The sequence below is a fragment of the Stegastes partitus genome, unplaced genomic scaffold (genome assembly GCF_000690725.1).
Source record: "Stegastes partitus isolate 25-593 unplaced genomic scaffold, Stegastes_partitus-1.0.2 Scaffold29, whole genome shotgun sequence".
In the NCBI taxonomy this organism is placed as follows: Eukaryota; Metazoa; Chordata; class Actinopteri; family Pomacentridae; genus Stegastes; species Stegastes partitus.
The window spans coordinates 482,403-505,132 of NW_007577760.1; the positions used below are offsets into that span (position 1 = coordinate 482,403).

Here is a 22,730-nt window from a genome sequence, read left to right on the forward strand (position 1 = left end):
GTTTGAGACTTGCATTTTCCATCTGAGTATTTGTACCCAGAATGTACAGCACAATGTTCCACCTATAGCTCAATAGTTCACTGACCAACACTATGACTGTAAAACCCAGGATGGAAAAATATTGAATTTGACTTTTGCTTTTGTTTTTCTTCCATATATACACTAGGGACATTTTCTCAATCTGTTTTTATAGAAGGAATGCTTTTGTGAAAGTCCAAAAGCCATTGTGTGGAGTGCTGATTTAAGCACAGCTGGTAAAAAAAAATAAAAAAAGAAAGAAAGAAAGAAAAAAGTGAAGGGGGCTGGGTCACGGGGAGGGACAGAGGCAGTGTCTAGCAGAATGATTTCTATTGAAGGGGCGGCTGTGAGCGAGGTTTGGGGTTATCATTTTGCTAGACAGAATTTGAGAAAGCAGAAAACGAAAAGAGAAGTGTATTCATATTCAAATGGAGACAAGTCCCTATGTGCCTGCGCGGTTTTCAATTATGGAAGATATGTATATTTATGTCTGCTCCAAAGGAAACTGGACAGGGCCTCCCAGGGCTTTTGTGCGGCTGTGCATCACATACCTGGTTGAGATATTGTCCCAACAGTCTGAAACCTGTATTTGTACCAGTGGTCAGATGCAGAGTTTGGATTTTTGTTTAATGAATAAATACATACATAAAGGAATATACAGTAACATGGAAGCATTGGGTACTTCATTAGGAGATGATAATAGTTACAATAATAATTATGACGTGTTACAAAGCCATAATATATATATAATATATATTAGGTCACCTAGATTGTCACACTTAATTTGCAAACATTAGATACTCAGTACTAAGTGGTTTTTGACTCTGTGACACATCAGCACCAATTTGGCCTATTGAATACAGTATATGCATTACATGACAAAGTGTGTGTTAATGAATTATTGAACAGTAAACAGACTAGGAGAGATGTTTTACCCATGCACTGGCAGCTGATTGAGATAAATAAAGGCTCTCTAAACCCGTGCAAGACACATAAAAAGTGCTACATTCTTGCTTGATAGAGAATCACAGCAATGGGCATGATTTAATTTGTTCTCGCTGGTGTTCCTTCTTTCAGTGCCAGCCCACAGGTGAAGCAACCCACTGGGAAAAGTCTCAGTACTCCAGATTGCCAGCCTGCCGCAGGGCGTTCGAGTAAAAACCTTGAGCCTGCATGCTTTAGCATTACTGTGTCGAAGATCTCTACCTTTTTGTTGCTCTTTGTCTCTCTCCCTGCTTCGGCTCCACAGCGTGCTCGCAACCATCTGTGTGCTTTTCTTTAAGAAGCAAAACAAGATGAACAAGCGGGAACGGAAACAGCAGAGCGAGGACAGATGCCGCTAGAGATAACCGATCGTGTTGATCATGTTTGCATGTCTGATAGCACATCATCAGACATGTAATTGCAACACCTTTTGCCACTTAAACTGAGTGCCTCTGCTGAGTGTAATGTAATTTTCTCCTGGTCTATGTGGAAGTTTCGACACCTTGCAGTGTTGTGAGTGGTCTTAAACTTCATTAAGACACAGGGGAATCAGTCTGACACACTGCCACAGAGCATATAAGAGGGTCTACTCAAGCTCCCACTGAGTAATTAATAAAGCCCTATTCTTCTCTCCAACCCGTTTCTGCTCAGCTAGCCTTCACAGAACAAAGAGGAGGACAAAGACACACAAATTTCAAGTTAATAGCAGCTTTATGTCCCTGTAATGTGTAATTACCTTTACTTTATTGTTGTACTTGCAGTAAACAGTGGTTAGTGAAAAGGGATCAGCAGGTGAGCCATGGTGGCAATACTTACCTTCATGAACTTTGATGGAATATTTCTCTCTAGTCTTTTGGTTAGGCATGCTGCTGTTGCCGAGGAAGTGAGGAGGTAGTCAGTTTGTAGTCCTTGAAAATGGGACATCCTTGAGTTTTCCTGATTTGTACCTTTACCTTTCCTATTACTTGTCACAGTCGCAACAGATCCACCGGCTCTCAGGGACAGAGCCGGGAACAAACTGCCTCGTCATCTACTAGCTCGGCATTCCCAATTTTCTATGGCACCTATACACGCTGTAAATGTGCATCACCGGAGCGCAACAACTCAGGCTCCAACATCTGATTGTTTCGTGTGCTGTGCTCAGCTGGAGGCAGGGAACATTATATCCCCCTTTCCCCCCTACAACCCAAGATCCTGCAGTTCTCAACAATGCTGTCCTCGTTACGACGTAGACAGTCTCGGCCTGTAGTTAAAAACAGCACAGAGAAGTCATGTCAGGCCTTCATATCTGAAAGAAGAGCTCTGGAACTTCATATGTACTCTCAATGTGTGAAAAACACTCAAATGTGCTTTCTTGGGCTGGTATGTGCCACTGGAGGAAAAAAACAACTCTTCGTTGCCTGATGATGAGATAACAGAAAATACATTACATGATTATTGCTTTTCCTATTCCGATGTTCTTTCTGTCAAAGCAGGTGGTGCCTGGCAGGTATGGCACTATCTGTACTTTCACTTACTGTCATCGGGGGCCTCGGCCGAACTGCGAAGGCCGCCGCCGTCGGTATTTGGAGATGGCTTCTGATAGGGAGGGGACATTTCTGTCTGTAACAAGATATTATGGGTAACACAGACTCACTAAACCTGAGCTGTGGGTCAGTTAATCTTCTCTTCTCCTCAAGCGCTGTCGTAGCGCCACAAATCTCAGCAGGCTGATTGATGTGCAGCTGTTGTCCTTGCGCTTCATTTCTATTTGTTATGTTTTGTTTGCTGTTGTTAGAAGGCAGACATAATCACTACCACTTCCAACAATGTTTCTCTCTTAGGGACATAAAACCGGGAGATTGGTGCTGGTGTTTGTGAATACCTGTTATACCTTTTCTGCTCTGTTAGGCTTCTCTTATTTACCTGCTTTGTTTTTTAAAATAACAACTAGACTCTATTTTTTTACCCAATAAAAACAAAACAGCACCATTGATGATGAAAAAATGTCTTCTTTTTAAAGGACAAACTGACTATAACCAAAATACTTTCATATAAATTCATATATATGGATAGACTGACGACCTGTCCATAGTGTCCCCTGCCTTCACTCTAAGTCAGCTGGGATAGACTCCAGCCCCCCACGACCCTAGTGAGGATTAAGCGGTGTATAGATAATGGATGGATGGATGAATTCATATAAATGTATATATTTTACATAAAAATGTCACTGTCTTAATAAAATGGTCATAATGATAATAATATACAGTAATTGTAGGCTATGAAAATTTTAATAAACTGTCTCTTTTTATGGCAGTCAACTGCAGTGAATTTCAATAGTTAATGCAAATGAAAAGAATATCCCTTTACATACAGCGTTAGTTATTATAAAGTTAATTTAAGTAATTCAGACCTCTTTTTGCAGAAACACCTACAATCATTAATCATTTACTGACCGTTTCTCTCACTGGCTGCTCTTGGCACATCAAGTTGTTCCTGTTATTTTTTTTTTATGGCTTTCAAAAAAAAAAAAAAAAGTGCTTTTCTGTAACCCACCAAGATGTCATTATCTCTTTATTTACTGGACTTCCAGGTATAGCGGAGCAGACCGACTTCCAGAAACATTGATTCCACCTATCTCCTGAACACATCAAATGAGATTAGTGGGGAAGATGGCAGGTGTGCCTTTGCTGATGACCCCCAGCATGTGCCCTTTTTCAAATAACTGCGGTTAAATGAACATGTGTAGGACCCGCTTTTGCTTGTTTAACAGCTTTTAATAGTAATTGACATTAAACAGATTTCTCAAAAACAGCATACTGGAACCTGCAACCCTGAGATTGTTTACCTGCAGTCTGAAGATAAACCTTATGAATTTCAGCCACTTCAAACATCCCTCCAGGGAGCTAGTTGCTTCGACACAAGTGCTGGTTGAGGAGTAAATACATTTAAATAAAGGCAAAGATATGCAACAGGTGAGGTGGTTAAATACCCTTCAGCCGTGGTGATCATTGGTTGACAGACAGCCTCATTAACATAAACTAGTGAGTTCTTTGGATAATAACTGAGAGGCAGAGACCTGGGGTGATTAGGAAATTAGAATGATAATTGTCTGGCTGCTTGAACTTGCACTAAAAGCTTCATTTGACATGTCGTTTGCTCACTAGCCTTAATGGCTTTAACTCCAGGGGATCTCACGGGAAAAAAAGTGCCTTAAGAGCACTTAGTCATTTTGGAATACAAGGGGGATGTTGTTTAAAAAAAACAAAAAAAAAACAGAGCCACTTAAAATGTAATGCTTAATTTAATAAAACAAAAATGTATTCCTGAGTATGTTGAGAGAGCAAGGGAAAAGTGCGGAGATTTTTACGCAAATGTTTATTTTTATGCATTTTTTTTTTTGTCTATTCTTTAGATCAAAGGGTCAAAAGAGAACTTTCCATGAATCACCAGTGCAATGAAATGTTGGAGGCTGTCAAGTGTGCTGTGCCAAACCCTGTTTCCCAACCAAACTCCCCCCCCCACTTAATACTTCCCTGCAGCTTACTGTAGGACCACAATCTCAGTACACTGCCAGAGAGACTGGGCAATGCTCCAACTACCATTACCTGGGCAGGCGAGCATCCTTGTTGGCTTTATTATGCTACTGTACGGTATGATTTATGAGTCTGTCTATGTGCATCTGCTACATTAATAAACATTCGGGCACACACTCATAATTTAACAGAGTTTTGAATACAAGCTATATCATACCCAGGGTAGCATGAGTATCACTGCTGAAGATCACATTAGTTTAGAGTACACGGTTTAGATGATTACCTCTTCAGACCTATTGTGCTGCTCATCATATTGCATGACCATTCGTTTGTTCTAAGACAGGTGACCTTCAGTTTACACTAGAGTGTGCCTGAAAAAATAAAAAAAATGGAGTAAAAAAAAAACACACAGGGAGAAAAAAAATGCCTTCATCAAACCATTTCATGATACAGTTTCAGAGGTTGTCATGACAACAAAGTCTCAATGCAGACAATGGATGAAGTCACTTTCTTACTTCTGTTTCCAGACCTGTCATGGAAGATGTGTCTGGGCCAGGAAGACGAAACAGAAAAATCATTGCTCTCCCATTGAAACTGCGGTGAACTGAGGCATCATTTTGTCTGCTCGTGCTGTCTCACTTTTTTGAGCAAACGTGTCAAGGCAACAAACAGCAAAGTGGGGGAAGCAATGAGATATCAAGTAGTGCAAACCCGGGGGGAACAAATTACACTTGCGATGAGTCAGGCATAGTGATCCCGAAGAGAGAATATTGATGGCTTGAATGATACAAACAGTCAAACAACATGAATTTGAATGTGAGTTTTGGGCATATTTTAAGGGAAGATCGCCCACAGAGAGCTAAATGTGTTAATGTTATGTTAAAATAGTGTTCGTACTGACACTTGTTTTTTTTTTTTTTCCTAATCAAGTGGATTATATGGAGGACCTTGATATTTACCCTAAGGCGTTGCAGGTCATTTTCTGACTTTGCATATTTCTACCAGAAGGATGCAAGTTTAATCATGAATCAAGGCCTCCTGACCACTGGGAATTGTCTCACGTCTATATGTGTGTTAGAACATGGTAAATTCATTTTGAAAATGTTTCTGTAAGTGCTCTGTAAGTCTGTCTAGCCTTCTCTGTATTTCCCTCCCCTTCACCTCATTCTAAAGTAAACAGCATCCCACAGAATATTCATATACTACAATTCCTCAAACATAGAGGAGACATCTGGAGAACAGAGTCACATTGTTACCTGAATACGTCCCAATTGGCTTTTGGGCTGGCTTTTGTCTCGGTTTTAAATAACACATGTATAGTAATTGCAGCCTTGTTTGTGTTTCAGCTAAGCTTCAATAAGCATGTGTCTGTGTTTTATGGGAGACGGTTGTAGGCTGTATTGTAAAAATGCATTCACACTGGGAGCAAAAAGCTCAATGGGCCATGCGCACGCTATTTTAGGAATACAGCACTTTTAACTCGATTTCTTGCTGCTTACACTATTTTATTAATTCATGTGTCTTTTCCATTCTCTGATCCAATTGGCCACGTTTTCTTTTCTCTATTAAATATTTAAGAAAGCTTAAGTTTTTTTTTAAATTTAAAATATCATATTTGTGTGGTATATTTACCACCCAGAGAACCTTTTGCTACATCACACAAAAGTATGTTTACTACACAACATGCAGCTTCAACAAAAAGGACAATACCACTCAGCTTAATAATTTATAAAGTCCCCTGACGACCAGGAGAAGACAATTACAGGCATGAACCTTTTACCAAAGTAAAGCTTCATATTTTCTTTAAGATCTCTAGACTGTGGATTATACCTGTAAACACTGAGTCTACATTTGTGGCTTATTCATTTTTCTGGTGTAACTGTTTTAACTTTTGACCCTAAGCTTGAGTACTCTTTTCTTCCTAGACATATTTTTTCACTAAACTCCACATCCCTATAAACTTTATCGTCAATATGATGATGGAGTTACGAGAAGAACGATTTAAAATAAAAACAAATTCCACAGATTTAATTACCTTTGGCAGCGAGTACTGGTCAGTTATTTGGACTATATTTCAATGAAGTAATAAAAACAATCAGTATATTAAATGAAAACAGCACAACATATGTTTTACGTGTCTTACCACCATAAATGACAAAAGCACATACAGTATTTCTGTATAGATATGTTTTTAATAATAGTTTGCAACATCAATGTTATCACATCTTATTACATATCAGCATTGGCCTGATGCTGCATTTAAGCTCCGGCGGAACTGCATTTATTATATACATGCTGTCTTTAGTGGTAATTTTCTCTTGAGTGCCAGTTTTGGAGTTGAATCTTTTCACAAAAAAGTTAGTTTCTAATTGTTTATGGTAGAATGACTTCATGATTTTTTTCCCCCCTTTTACATATAATGACAGCACGTGCAACGGCCTAAGCATAAAATTACCGTGTTTTGTAAGTGAGAAAGCTCTCTCGCTTACCGTGTCTTTGGACAAACTAATAAAAAACATGAAAAGTCTGTGACAAAATGATGTAGTGTTCTTTCACCCACTAATAGAGTTGACTTAAACAGAATACACATTAGTTGGTCCTTCATTTAGCGGCAGTTTTTGGACCACATGTTTGATTGCAAACCAGTTATAGTGGATAATTTGTGACTGAGCATAATTACAAATGGTTGCATGGTCCCAAATTATTTTTTAATCTGTTCTGGTCTAATTACCTGTTTAGTAATTAACAATTTTTTTGCACAATTTGAGGTCAAAAAGTGCGTTTTGTTTTCTATAGTAAGTGAAATTGAAATAGCTGGGCTCTCAAATACTCGCTGCATATTGTGGATCATCTCTGTGGTTCTACCTTGTATAGTGATTTGATAGCTGTTTATTTATTTATTTATTACATTTTAATCAAGAAATGACTGTCGAAGTTGATTAAAAATATTGCCACTAAAACAAACAATGTTAATCCTCTCAGTCATACAAATGTAGCCGCTCCTCTACCTGTTGTTGTGATAAAATGTGTAAACGTGGATTTGCAGTTTTTTGTCTCTCATTCCGTCTACCGACCTACGAGGCTTCTTGAAAGCATGTTTCACTGTGCACATGCTGCGCATTTTTCTCAAAAAGTTCTTTTTTTTTTCCACTTAGCTTCCTTGTCTTTTAATATAAGAAACTTCCAACACAGTTTATGAGATGCTGTCCTGTGAAGATCAAATGTACTGTGGTCTCTTTGCTCTTTATATAAAAGATTCAGCACTACCCAGCTTAGCTTACTTTACAATATAAAGACATGGTAAAAGCTCACCCTTGAAATATTTAATGTACTCGAGGAGGTCTACTAGGTGAATGAATGGCTGGGTGGATGAAAAAATGATTTCACAGCCATACTTTATGTCAGTTTGCATGCGCATATATTAGTTTTTTATCTTTAGAAGTTGTATACTTTAGTTAAAATGTGAACTTTAGTATTTTCCCAATGGAAATTTGGTTCACAGATAGACATTAAACTTTTAAAGAACAGGAACACACTCAAGATAAGCAGGGTAGTGCTAGTGTATGTTACTGACTAGCCCAGATTCTGGTTGCTATAGTGGTGGGTTATTGTAAAGTGGAAACATCTGCTGGTGCAATACATCAAAATGCAAGCCACCAAATGAACCCCACAGCTACAATCTTTCCCTGTTGTGTATTGTACTACATTTTTGCTCCTATGATTTAAAGCGTGGAGCGGAGGTTTGGGGAGAAATGTGCAAATATGCCCCAGCACAGTGTTTGGAGCTTTCCCTATGGTCACAACTATGCACAGCTGGCCTTGTTACTCATGCGACTTTCAGATCGTCAGTTTTGAAAGATTATGAAAATTGGGCAAAACAATTTCCCTCCCAATCGCGGAAGACGCTGGGGGAGTTGAACTGAGAGAGAGTTGAATTGATGTATGTAAGCTGTGGCGTAGAAGTGAGGATGCAGAGCTCAGAACTTGTGTGTGTACGGATAGAATGTGTGCCAAGTGTCTATTGGGCTGTCTTGTGCTCGACATAGAAGATGGGCAAATGCGATTGGACGACTGTTAAACTGACTATGAAACAACTTCTGCGCCTTTGAACTCCTGCAAGGCTCCGTTAAGCTGAAATACTGAATTTTTTACGCTGGTGGAAATGGAATGAGAATATTATTGATTGTGTGTGCCAAGATTTTATGCGAATGACTTAATGCCATAGGGACTTTGCAATAAACACCAGGAAATCTGTACCAATAGCATTCAAATTCTAGGATTCCCAATACCAATGCCACTGCACAAAATAAAATTTAAAACTATAAAATTATGGCAAATAATATGTACTAATCTAATAGTTACCAATACAATATTCTTAATTAAAACAAGATTTTTTCAAAAAAAAAAACAACAACAAAAACCCCACAGATTTAAAATAGGCTAGTTGTAATAAAATAAAAACATCTATATTATCATGACACAAAATAGAGTATGGTAGCCTGCAAGCTTCCAAAACAATCCTGTGTTAGGAAACTCACTTACCCAGTTTCCTTGTGAAGGCTTTCGTGTGAGTTTTTGTCCTTTTTTCTGTGCCTTTGAAAAGCTTTGGGTATATGTAGCTGGATGTGTGTGTGTTTGTGTGTTGGTCTACTTTACGCTTGTCTCTCCTGCTCAACGTCCTCCTCATGCTGATGTTGTGAAAAGACCATTAGGAAAACCACAGAGCTGCTGCTGCACAGTATGTCGTAGGCAGGTGTGGACATGCAGACACATACTGCTACACGCCAACGGGCTGAACGTGATGTTGGGAGGCCGCTAACGTTATCAGCAGCACCCCACTCACTCTGTTAGCCTTTTGCTATGTTAGCATAAACAGGCTAAGTAAGCCTCTGTGAATGTTGTGTGTGTGGAGCACTGATACAACAGATGATGCAGTTCACCAACAGTGACGGTAACATGGGGAACGTTGTGACAATGTAAAGGAACAACTTTTTGACTTCTGAATTGCATAGGTTGATTTGAGCAGCTTCTTCCTTCTGTTCCAAATGTGGAACTGTTTGTATTCTGAATTATGGCTGTTTGACTTGTCCCCAATCATCATCATCGTCATCAACGCAAACACTACATATCTCCACACACAACGTTTGAGGTGTTTTTACTTTTTTTTTTTTTTTATCTCAAGTTGCAGCAGACTTGTCATTCGAGAGAAATCACAATCTCCGGTTGTCTACCTGTAACACCTGCCGTACTTTTAGTGTCTTTGTTTCTATAGAAAATGAGTGTTACATTTTCTAAATTTTGATACAGACTTGAAGTATGAGTTCTCGTGCCATCCCTACTTCACATGCATCCACAAATTTGACCGTCTTGAGTAAAGTGAGCGTGCTAATTTACTGATGTTTATCACACCCACACACATTTAGTGAAGCTATTTTAGTCGCCTCCCACTGTCTGTTAATAGGAGGCCAAAGCCTAACCCTGAGTCAGGTGCTCTTCATTAGGTTAATCAGTCAGCGAGTGGGTTATGACTAATGTCCCCTCTGGGCGAGGGTGGGCAGAGCTTTGTCAAACACAGTAATAGTCACAACCATGTAGCCCTTGAACCCTGGAATGGGTCCACCAGAGGCAACACAGTGGTATGTTCAAGACTTTGTTGCGCTCCCCTCTTAGACAAAATAGTTGTCATCAAATATTGGAAAGTCCTTGAAGGCACATTTGATATAGGCTGATGTGACATGCGGCCTGTCTCACTGGTTGATGCCCCAAAGTTGGGTCAAACTAATAACCTCACCCTTGGTGGGGCAAACATAAGGTTGCCTCTGGTCCTGATACACTGTCAAAATCAAATGGTACATTCACATGGAATTAGAGGCTTCTGCCAGCCTGGAATTATTGAAAAAAAGAAAAACGAACGAAGAAACCTCACCAGCCTGGAGGTAAGATCTCCACAACTGCTCTGTGCAAACAACCCTTTTCATAAAACTATAATATACGGTTTAATTTCTTGTATTTGGAAATTAGAAGGGTTAGTGGTGGACAGGGATCAACTAATGGTATTTAGCAAAATTTTGCTACCTGCACTGTGTGTAAAGTCAAGTCAAAGAATGTGTTTTTACCTAGCATGATGCTAAAATTAATTATAGCAGCCTTCAAGGAATTTTAAAATACATATAGATCCTGACATGTTTTTTTGGAAGGCTCCAAAATGCAACATCAGAAAATGTAGATGTTCTGCCATTGCCAGATGCAATTTTCAGAACCTGCTTCTGTAAACATTTGTTTGTCGAAGGAAATATTGAAAAATATGTCAGGATGCTTTTTTTAATTTTATAGTCCAACTGTGTTAGGGCACTACTTAAGCTCAGCATTATTACTGTGTGTACTTGTCAGATATTTTTTTTTACAAATACTGGGTAGTTTTGGCTTCTAAAGCAAAGCGCTAACAACACACTAACAGGTAATGAGGTTCAACGGCAACAAATGTCTCAAAAAATGAATTGAACACTGTGAAACTCAATGAGGGAACTGGCGCTATCAGTCACGTTTGTGAGCTTCTTGGAGTATGACTTCAGCCATTGCCAATTACCTTGAAAACCTACCAGCCTTTGTCAGCCTAGCATTTGCTACTTTTTCTCCTCTGCCTATTCCCAACTCCCAGTGATAATTGCAACCTGACACCCTGTGTGGAATAACAATTGACTTCAGTCCTGAGGGAATGTTCTCAGTTTCCCTTCATGTTCTTTTCCTCTTTGCATCTTTTCACGATGAGATCCGCTGTGTATTGAGCTTTGTTGTGTTCCTTTTTTCCCTTCTTAAAGCTCTAATTTCTGATGTAGATGTCAACACAAGAACCATTCCAAAACAAGGGAAGACAAGGAATAGGATTTTTTTTTTCTTTTATTTTCTTATAAAGTGGATCAACTTCATGGGAACTACCAATCATAGATTACAAAACTATACATTTTCAAGTAATTACATTTATTTTGTGTCCTCTACAGGGATGAAATGAATAGTAATATGCTATACATAGATTAGCTTTTTATACAATGCAGAGACATGCAACTAGACTTAGATACATTCAGATATCCTTGTTTTATGTTTTATTTAGAGCCGTCTATATCTACACTTCCAGTAGAGCGATAGATTTGGGACTTTGAGGACAAAACATGGAAGTAGCTAGCCTTGCTGTGTAAAAGACAACAACAGCAACATAGTACATACTCAAAACCTGTCTCAACATGTTACCCTTTTTTTTATTTTTCTTTTTTACCATTACCAAAAGGACTTGCACCAGGAGCAGAGGGAAAACACAGCAACGAAAGAATGAAACATACAAAAAGGAAGAAGTAGAAGAAGCTTCTGTATGCAACTAGGAGAAGCGATGTCTTTACACTTTTTCCATGTAATTCCTCTGCTACTATCTGTACCTGCTGCCTTGTTCTTATTCATATATTTATTTTTGTAGCCCCAACTCTCTGTTCCTTCACAATATATTTGTTGTACTGCACAGCCATGTAGTTACCATGCCTTTCTGCCAGCTGCACATGAAAAGCAGGATGTGCTTGGTGCAGTCTTTGCTCTCTCTTGCCTTAAATGTTATTATGCATCATTTGACAGTCTGTCACCCAGCTCCAGGATTAGACTGGGGCATAGAGACCAAACACTGCACCTTTCCTCTCTGTTGTTACCCAACACTTGCCAAAGTCATCACGTATTCCACGAAGCTCCATCTTAGGAACCTCATCCAGAGATACTGGTGATTTTTATTTATTTATGTTTTACTATATTTAAAGCTTATATGTTACTGAAATGCATCTTGAATTAGGCTGGGTGCTGACGCCAAAGGAGCCTTTTTTCCCCCCTCTTTATAATTGCTTTTGTTGAACCTTTGGATGGCAAGGCGAAAGTCAAATTGCTCATAGGTCAATGTTCCCCTTTGAATAGATGGAAATGTGATATGTTACACGACTGTTCACAGCAAAATGCAAAGTTGTTATGCTTCAAGAATTGGTATTCACTGATCTGCGAGTAGTCCCATCTCTCTGTAATAAACAAAACAAGAAAAGGCAGCATTAAAATAAATGACTTTATTACTGCAATATTCACATTTCAGCCAGCACTATAAGGTGAGCGAGAGTCTTGTGCCTAAAGAAAATTAGAGTGGAGGATCACTTTAAATTTATAATTTCTAAGTCAAACTACCCTGTGTTCGACCTTCTTTATGCACCCATGATTTTGCCTACCTTAGTCATGGGAGCTGATTGTTGTTGTTGTAGTGATTCATCCTCATTCAGTGCTACAATTTGCATACATCTGAACGAATTTGTAAACAAACCTTAGTGAATATTTGACTGCTGTTTGCCAGCGTATAAAAAGCAGGTGGAAGCATTTTGTGTTCTTTAAGCAAATATAACTCTATTACAAACTGATAGGAATGTCGGAGATTGATGTTGTAATTATAATTTGTTGCATTCGAAAGAAAAGAAGTGGCTTTTAAGTTTTGACTTCACTTTTCTCCTTGAATGGAACACTTCTCTTTTGGGAGAAATATACAGCTTGATTTTTCTTAATTTTATTTTCTGTCTTTTTGCTTTTAGTATCTTCAATCTTCCTTTTTTTTTTTCCCTAAGTAAAGGTCTGAGGTAGTTTCAAGCCTTAAAGGTGTCCGACACTGTGCTTGTTTTTGTGTTCATGTATTTTATCAGTTTGTGTAATGTTTTCCCCCCATACTTTGTCCACCTGCCTTTAAAATAGAATGCATATATTGTCTCATTTTTATATGCTGTACTCCCCTAATTACTACACTGGCTGGTTAGCAGGCTCCTGGCATCTTTTTGTACATGGTCAACTGCTGCTGTTGATCTGTACTCACAAATTACTCCCTTCAGGCAAATGCTGTTGTTTTGTTCCTTGTACTTGTCTTGTAGTCCGTGATAGAAACTGAATTGCAGCTTTTCATAGGACATATTTTCTCAGTTTAGTCATGGTTTAGCCCAGTTAGGCCTGTTTTACTGCTCTGACCTTCTACGTTGTCTTTCTGCCCTACAGAACAAGATCATCCTTGACCCTCTGACATTCAGCGAGGCTCGTTTCAGGCCTTCTCTGGAGGAGCGCTTAGAGAGCATCATCAGTGGCGCCGCACTAATGGCTGACTCTTCATGCACACGTGATGACCGCCGTGAACGCATCGTGGCTGAATGCAACGCTGTTCGACAGGCCCTTCAAGACTTGTTGAGCGAGTACATGAACAATGTGAGTTCCCTCTCTAATTATTTAATAGTCATTAACGTCACATACGCCATTGAAACCGACACACATGCAGCTCATCTGTGTCTCTGTAATATTTTCTCTCATGAGAACTGTGAAAGGTGTTTCTGCTACACAACTGTCTGTCCATAGTAGAAGAGGGATCCTTTCTCTGTTGGTCCCCCCCGAGGTTCCTTCCACTTTTCTTTGCTGAAGGGGCTTTGTGAGAGTTTATCCTTATCCATGTTGAGGGTCTAAGGACTGAGTTTGTGTATGCTGCACAGACTGCGAAGCCCCCAGAGGCAAATTTGTGATATTGGGCAATATAAATAAAAAGGAAGAGACGTGATGGTAGTTGAAAGCAACAGACCATGTAGCTCTATATTTATGGGCAGCACAAAGACTAGTACAATCCCTGTTACAATATGCAGGTAATTTTCTTAGCTTCAATTGCTCTTTGTCTATCCCTTTGGTATTTTCATTGTCTGAGGACTGCGAGCAAGCTCAAAGGTGAGAGGAGATGAAACAGTGAAAGGTGAGGTGTTGGTGAAAGTCGGTGCTTTGACGTGCTGAGAATAGATGTCGTGGAGATCAGGTCTATTTTCAGCACAGAGCTGGGTTGATAATTTCCTGATTTCATTTGAAAACAGAAGAGGGACTGATTGATAGAATTGCACAACTATATGTTGGTGAATGTTGTGCAGCCAAATGCCCCAAAATGATCACTTTAGCAAAGCGAACTATAAATAAAAATATTCGAAAATATTAGTATTGTTTTTTATATTCTATGGCCAACACAAAACCTACTAAATGAACATACAGTAGTACACATGAAGCCACTACCAGACAAGGATTCCAATACCTTCACAAGTGAAAATTCATTTTATAATGGCAGATTGTGGGTTTGTGGATACATATGCCATGTGTAGCGTCACGTGTTTGCATGTTGTGATTCTGAACCTTCTGGTCAACAGTTGTGTTTTCCTCCTTGGGGAAGCTGGTCTGGACTTTTCCCTCTGCACTTAGAGAGCCGTTTTCCTCATGCAACACTGTGGCTGGCACAAATGTTTAAAGGTTATGAGACTGGCCAAGACAATGATTAATCATCACGCACATCCGATTTATATTCTAATTCAGCCCACCCTTTTGTGCACAGTGAGCCATATGAGCTGTGTCTACATAAGCGAAAATGGTCGGCGCCCTTGGATACTCTGTCATTGACCTTGCACACATGACTTGGTTCTTTGTGCTGGACTTAGCGATAGTACCATTAAATGGGAGCCCATAAGATTTCTGAAACTTTTCAATGTCACATCTATTAAATGTCTGATCTCCTTTTATCATCTTAAAACCAAGTGCGTCTTACACGGTAGACTCAGTCCTGCATTTGTCTGCAAAGACGCGTGCAGACATTTGATGGTCAGTGGTTTACTAAAACAAAATGAGTGCCCTGTCCTTGCCCCACTTGGCATTTGGATGGTGACGAGTCCTCATCTACAGTCCAGACCATATGTAGTCGGACAATTTTGTATTCTTCAAACTCTGTGCTTTAGAACATTCATGCTGAAATAAAGTAATGGATGCTACAATAATGTCCCTCTGGAGTTTCACCTTTTATTTTAAGGTGGTTTACACCTCAAAGAACTGTGAGAGATATAGCCACCTTTAACAGACACATTTGAAGTCAAACAAAGTCATTATATTTAATATTTTAGGGAAAATCCTTTGCAGTTAAGTCTTTGACCCACTGCATTACCAGACATTTTGTATCCTCTGGGGTGATGCCTTCACTGCAGCCGCATGCAGCCCTTCCTTGTTGAGGGGTTTCTCTGCCTGTAGTCTGGTCTTCACAAAATAGAATTCACGCTCAGTTGGATTGTGATCAGGTGACGGACTCATTTAGTCAATGACATCACACCTCTGCACCATGAAAACCCCATTAGTTGCTTTGTCCAAATGTTTTGTTGTCCTGGTGAATCTGAGCATACAGAATGTGCCTGTTGACCACTGAATTCATCCCTTTGTTTATTGCAAGCATTCTTAACTTACTGTGCAGTTCTAAATGTGTTTTTCTTAACAATGCCAGAGATTTTACAATAGTTTGCAAGACTTTTGCCATTTTTTTAGTTTTATGCATGCACTTGCTTTTTCTCTTGCATAGTCACATCTTCACTAGCCTTTCTCAGTTACATCTAATCCATTTAAACCATCTGAGATGTCGCTGCAATTACACACAGCTGCACAATAAACATTAAGTAGCGTCCAATTACTTTTGAACCCTTGCAGCGTGGGAAGTTTGAGGTTTACATTGGCTGTCTCACACACAAGTCTTTCTATACTGAGTTGAGCCGGCTTAAATTAAAGGTAAGACTGCCCTGTTTAAATACTTGTGTCCTGGGCTGTAGCTTTTGTCTGCTAACACAAATATGCATTTGTATATTATGTGAGTGCACATACTTCCTTAAACTGTGTACTTGGATATAATGTGATCCCTATATACTTAATTAATTCTTTTTAATTATATGCACAAAGAAACGGATTAACAATGGCAAATCGCCAGCTCATCTCATTGAACACTCTATGCCAGTTTACTGATTAGTAACAACCAATTAAAAACAACGTGATCATGTAGCAGAACTTTAGTTTTAGACACACTTGCAAACTAGTGAGAAAACAGCAGCAACAGTGTCAAAACATTCTAGTGATAATGATAGTAATATCTATTTTAAATTTGGGCCAAAGGGTCTAATTCTAAGTCATAGCTGAACGTTGACATCCATCCTTCGTAAAGGTGGGGAATTGTATTGTAAAGTTAACATTGAGATACAATCAACATGGAAACCTTTCGGGTGCCTTAAACAGAGTCATACATCACTGAAAAAGCAGAGGCCATAAATTCCACACTGGGGCACTTACTAGGCCAAGCCTGCGTTTTTAGATAACCCCTAGTTTGCCTTGACTGTTGGTGAGTTATTGCTGTATTAAAAATGACCATATTATACCCATGTGTTCGACTAAACTGGGACTCAGAGTCCACATTGTTCATTGTAGCCGGAGGTAGTCTAGCCATCTGTGGAGGAAGAGGCTCAGGAGCTATCACACCTTAGTTATACTTTGAATAAAAAAAGCAACACTCTACTGTCTTTTCTTTTCAGTAGAGTTAGTTTTGTAAACCATTACTTGCTTCTAAAAAGAGAACCTGCACAATTTCAAGGATGAACTGGTGATTTGAAGCCCACCATCAATACTGTTGTTCTCTCAAGGAGGGAATCGGAGTGTTTGTGAAGTACTGGAGTTCTCCTTAAAGGACTGAGAAGTTGAGCACCTCATTCACAGCTCGGAAAATCTAGGCCAGCCTGAAAGCAGCTCTCAAAGTGGCAGCTCTTCTTAAAATAAAGTCAATATTATAAACAACCCAACATAACTGCAGTGTTTAACTCTGCAGCATACAGAGTTTTTTTGACTTTTGTTCAAAAATCACCATTTATTGGATTTGTTGTACGCGTGACTGACTAACACCGCGTGTTAAGGGTTGATCCAGTATGTCATTTGTGACCAGTAAGCAACTTTCAAGTCAATGGTTATTGATCCCTACAGTATCAGTTCTCCTGCTGGCAAAACCCCTCTGCAATAGCCAGCTTAATAATGTGTTTGTTGTTGCACCTGTGCTCATAAAGTGCTCCAGAAACAATAGGCAGCTAATTGATAAGGGTTGTTATTACATTAGAGAGGCTCTCTGGTTTTAATAGAAAATTAATAGTGCAACAGTGGGCAGTAGTGCTACATTGTGCTTGTGTGTGTCTGAGTGAGCTGTTTAACATCTAAGTCAACCTTGATATTTTGATGTTGGTTTATTATTTTGGATATTTAGAAACATTGATGGTTTTAGCTTTTAATTTCTACACAAAAGCCAAGGTGATGAAAATTCCACAACTTCACTGGCAAAAAAAAATAAAATGCTAGATGCCATATGGGTTAATGTGAGTTTTTGTTTGTTTGTTTGTTTGCTTTTTTGACTTATTTTGACTGACTTTTTAGTTAGGCTTATTGCTACTGTAATGTTAATATTTTAGTATCAGTTGCCATAGTTGCACAGTGAGGGAACCCAACAGGAGACCAATCTAGGATGATTGTGGGGTCAGTCTGAAAGATCAGTGAAAAAAACCCAAAACATTTTGTTAAAAGCTGGGGCTGTTGCAACTCTTTAAAGTGCATGAAATACATATATGAGTCTTTCCTTAAAACACTGTGCAGCCATCCTTTGCTCAGGGTATGGTGTTAAATCCATAGAGATGTTCTCCATTTTACTTACACTTGAAAAAACTAAAATCATGCAAGTGTTTATGAACAGTCAGATGCCCTTTCCCCCTCTTACGGCACGGCAGCTTTTTGCTAAAGTAATTGTGCCTTGGTTCATTAGGCCCATGAGTTGTGTTTTAGAGGCTACAGCTGGGAGATTGTTGACAGCCCCTGGCTGTCCTAGCAAAGAGAAGAGAGTAAATCATAGAGACACAAAGAACAAAATGCTTCCACTTCGCAGTTCAGCATCCCCAATGATGTTAAATCAACAACGAAGAGTGAATATTGAGGATATTGTTCCTAAGCCTCCCCGAGAAGTACGTTAATTAATAAAACCAACAGATGATTAAAAGGCCGTGAATTTGTCAATAAATAAAACAAGAACTTTATTTAGCCTCGTCCTGTTTGTAAACCTGGATCACTACTGTACAGAACCTCAACCAAAGATGTTTTTAATCTTTAGACAGTGATGCCCTTTATTGTTGTAAAACATATGGCAACATTATTTTTCTTTTCTAAAGAAGTTTTATACTGTATTTAAGAAATCTTCACCTGAGCTATGTTAGAACTCCTAAACAGTCTCTTTCAGGGATGACATACAGTCACATGTAGTTTATTGCGTGAGTCAGAAAACACAGGATTCAAAGATACAACTCAGAGAAACTGATTAAAAGTTCCAACAGTTCACATTTATTAAGGTAATGCTGCAGAAGCAGGTGTGGGGATGTGTGAGGGCCAAATTCAGCATTCAGGCAGACATCAGTAACAAGGCTAAGTCCAAAAATTGGCAGGAGGTCAAAAACAAGGCAAGGGAAAATGGACCAGTTTATATGGTACATATTAGGGAGGTAATGAGGAAGTGGGAAACAGGTGAGCCAGTGGCTGAGGGGAAATCAGGTGATCAGAAAAAGGCAGAAGGTTACTTCAGGGCAGATGGGAGTGGCTCAGCCTGAATTGACAGGACAGTTAGTCGAAATGGCACAGGGCAGGCAGAGAAAAATACAAGAATAACTTAGTGCAAAAATGAATGCACTGTGACCCTGGAGAAGACTTTGCTTTATACTTTTGCTGCAGCCTAGTCAAAGTATATTTTTTAAAAACTGCTTCAGATGGCAATTGGCGAGACTTGGGCACCATGGGATCTATGAATCATCTCATTACTGGTGTTCCACATATAACTGACTTCCTAGCTTATAGCGAACTGACTGGTAAAACAAATCAAGCATTTAAAAGTCTCTGAATAACTTTTCATTCTAAGTGTCCACATTCATAGTGCTGAATCTAATTATGGTAGTGATAATGTTATGCTTTTCTATACGCACTGATTGTAAGTGATTGAATATGGTTCAGTGTTAAAAGACAAAACGAGAATATGTATACATGACAAACACGATAGATAGAAGATATCAAACATTTCTGTTGCAGAAGACACAAAAGTTTCATTATGAAATATAACGCACATAAATAGGCATTACTGAGACAGTTGCCAGCTGATACTCTGATAAAGTTGCTCCTGGCTGTCCTTTTTGTTCAAAGTTTACCGTAGTAATGTAAACATCCAGTTGCCTTTATGTTTCCTCCTCCTTCTTCATATAGTTCACCCCTCCCCTTCTCCCCCCCAACAAATTTTTATAGGAAGCTTGAACCACAGCACAAGGTTAATCAATGTGGTAGCTGGCAATAAATTAGGTTCAAGTGACAGGAGAATGTCCATACCTGTCTCAGCTGCTGGTGATCTGTGATTGGTGACAGCAGGCCCGGCTCCCTGGCTGGTGCTGAATCATCAGGAGCAGCTGATTTAGTTACGGCAGCTCAGACAGGGCCAATCTATCAATTGATCTGGGGAGTAATGCATTACCAGCTTGGGTCAAGGGAGCCTGGGCAGAATATAGCCATAGCCGGGAGCCGTGGCAGGTGAAAGGGGGCAACTCGGCAAGCCCGCGAGCGGCAGAGAGAAGGATTTAGGGAGTGTGATAGCGAGCACACAAATGTCACAGTTAGCTGGATGTGGCACATAAAACTAAACAGGAGTTGTGAGGTAGGATGATCATTAGGGGGAGACTGATGGCCTTCTTGCTCACACAGCTCCTCTGGGAGTTGCCATGTAGAACGCTCAATCAACAATCGGCGTGACTGATTATGTTCTGTAAAATGTTTGTACTTATATGTGATTTCGCTGTTTGCGTTAGATCATATTGTCTCCTTCCTTTACCTGTCGCAGTCTTTAAAGAGAAAATGAGAGTGTTATACCAATGAATAAAATAAAGGGGGAAGACAAATTTGCTGAACGTTGAGCACAAGGTGTGGGCAGTGATCAATAGTGAGCCTCTGGGCTTAAAGCCATTATATACTTAAAAAGAAGTGCTTTTTGGACAGTCTAAAAGCAGCAAAAAGCCCCCTTCTCACACATACACAGGTAGGTTAGGAGCCCCCGGTGCATAATATTTTTAACTTTAAAAACAGACTGCTTTCCTGCTTCTGCAACTGTCTGCTTTTAGTGATGAAATGCACCAATGCTGAAGCGCAGCAATGGCAGTGGTGCTTTACTTTGCCACACTTTATCTACTGTTGATGCATAAGAAAGCTTTGGCGAAGGGAAACTATTGATGAACCCCTAAAAAAAAGTTTTTGTTTAGGCACAAGTAAAAGAGATAAAAATCTGTCTGATGAACATTCATGTGTTCCCCATTACCCTGTGGCTGTGTAGGACTACTCGATCTGAGACAAGATGGTCTCGGATGGAAAGAGTCTGGCTGGATATCAGTCTGCTTAGATAAACTACACAGCCAGCAGATGCCCACGCGGTCTATCCGCATTGTGTAGAAACCTCTATACAAAAAAGAAGTTCTTATCTGTCAAAACCTCACACCACCAAAGTGCTCCCACAAAGACACAGAAGATGCCTGCTGCTGTTTTAAGTATCATTCCTGCGATTACACCATAACATGTTTCAGCGAGGTTTGGATTTGAGAAACGGAGCAGAACAAAACAGAGCTGATCAATATTTCTTCTGTCCCTTTGGTTCTGTGATGTGGTCTGCTGTCTAACGCCTTAAGCTGCCTGAAGGGAACAGCTGCAATGGATGCAAAGAGGTTGACTTTAGCTCAGCACGGTTTTCTAAAGCTAACTGGGTGTGTTGGGGGATCCAGGAGTGATGGCACTGCTAGGTCCCGTCACAGGGGGCTGGGTATTAAGTAACAATTGCCTCTGTTGCCAAGTGCTTGCTCAGAGGGAACCCAAAGGAAACTTTGGATCTGCTGGATTGAATTTTTGTAAAGGTTGACCTTACTATCTGGAATGACTTGAGATGACATGTTATAAATAGGCACTTTAATATAAAATTAGGCTGAGTTGCAAATTCAATCCATGGCTTTTTATGTTTGGGTCTAGGCTGTTGAGTGGTAAATAAAATTAAAATATTTTCAATTTTAAAATAACCATACTAAAAATACCCACGATAAGCCAACAGTAATCATGTAATTGTGTCCTTCAGTAAGTGTATTGTTGCCATAGCATTGAATTAGCATAATAATGGATCTAGGGTAATTGCAAATTTGCCAGTTACAGGCTGCATACAAACAATATGTGGACAGTGCTAACAACGGTGTTACTGAAACTCAGTTGCTTGTGTCTTTCTTTATTTTGCCATTTTTAACAAAATGGTAGATATAAACAGTGTCAGGGTGAACCCTGCAGGGAACTGCACCACTTTTCTTTTCTTTCTTTCTTTTTTCCTTCACCAACCCTGGCCCACTGATTACATGACCATGTCCTATTTTTCATGCTCTTCTCCTTAGTTTTCCAGAATCCAGCCAATCCAGTGTCCATGTCTCTGATAAGGCTCTTGTCATTTGAAGGCCATGCGGTTCCAGGCTTACAGAAAAAAGTAAAAGAAATATTCTCTCGCTCACATTGTTCCAGTTTATTTTTCAGAGCATGCTAGAATCCTTTTTTTTTTTTTTTTCTAGTCTCGATTGTGTCTCTCTATTTATTTCTCAGTATTTTAATCACCTTTTATGGTGCTACAACCACACAGTAACTAAATTACTTAGCAGTTGTCAAATTAGATGTGTAGAGACAACAGAAGGAAAATATTAATTAAGAGCACACAATCAATACGCTGTCTGACTTTTGACTTTCTAGTAATTTGGAGTTAGTTTCCATTCTGTTTATTGCTTTTTGTTTTGTTTTGTTTTAGGCACATTGGTAATTACAAACTAACTCACACATACTCTAATTGCATTGTTTGTCTAAACTTGGTTTGCTCTGAATGGTTGGCCCATCAGTGTTAAATATTAAAACTGAAATGAAGGTAGATTCAAATATGATACCAGATACACCAAAATAGGGTAGGATGTTTTGTCCAAATCAACCTGGACATTACATCATGGAACAGCGCGTATGATAAACTCTGCTATTTAACAAACAGCGGGTTTTGTCTAGAGCTACTGTCCGTCACGCAAACTTTTACTTTTACTTTTCTTCACAGTACCAAATGATTCTTTTTAATTGCTCCCATTGTAAGACAAAAAAAAAAAAAGAAATGATAAGTGATTTTCCATTGTGTGAAGTTTAAAGATCTGACAATAATTACCAGTGCACACATTTACAATAATAAGTACGTGTCTCTGCTGGTGATAAATTAGGTTTATCAAATCATATTAAAAA

At 39.3% G+C, this 22,730-nt stretch overlaps 1 protein-coding gene across 1 annotated transcript in view; it reads left to right on the forward strand.

The window, feature by feature from the left end:
* ctnna2 (catenin (cadherin-associated protein), alpha 2) overlaps nucleotides 1–22,730 on the forward strand; it is a 322,230-nt gene that overhangs the window by 74,283 nt on the left and 225,217 nt on the right. The window contains exon 7 of the mRNA XM_008298545.1: nucleotides 13,566–13,769. Coding sequence (XP_008296767.1) covers nucleotides 13,566–13,769 — 204 coding nt within the window. The remainder of the gene's footprint in view (nucleotides 1–13,565; nucleotides 13,770–22,730) is intronic.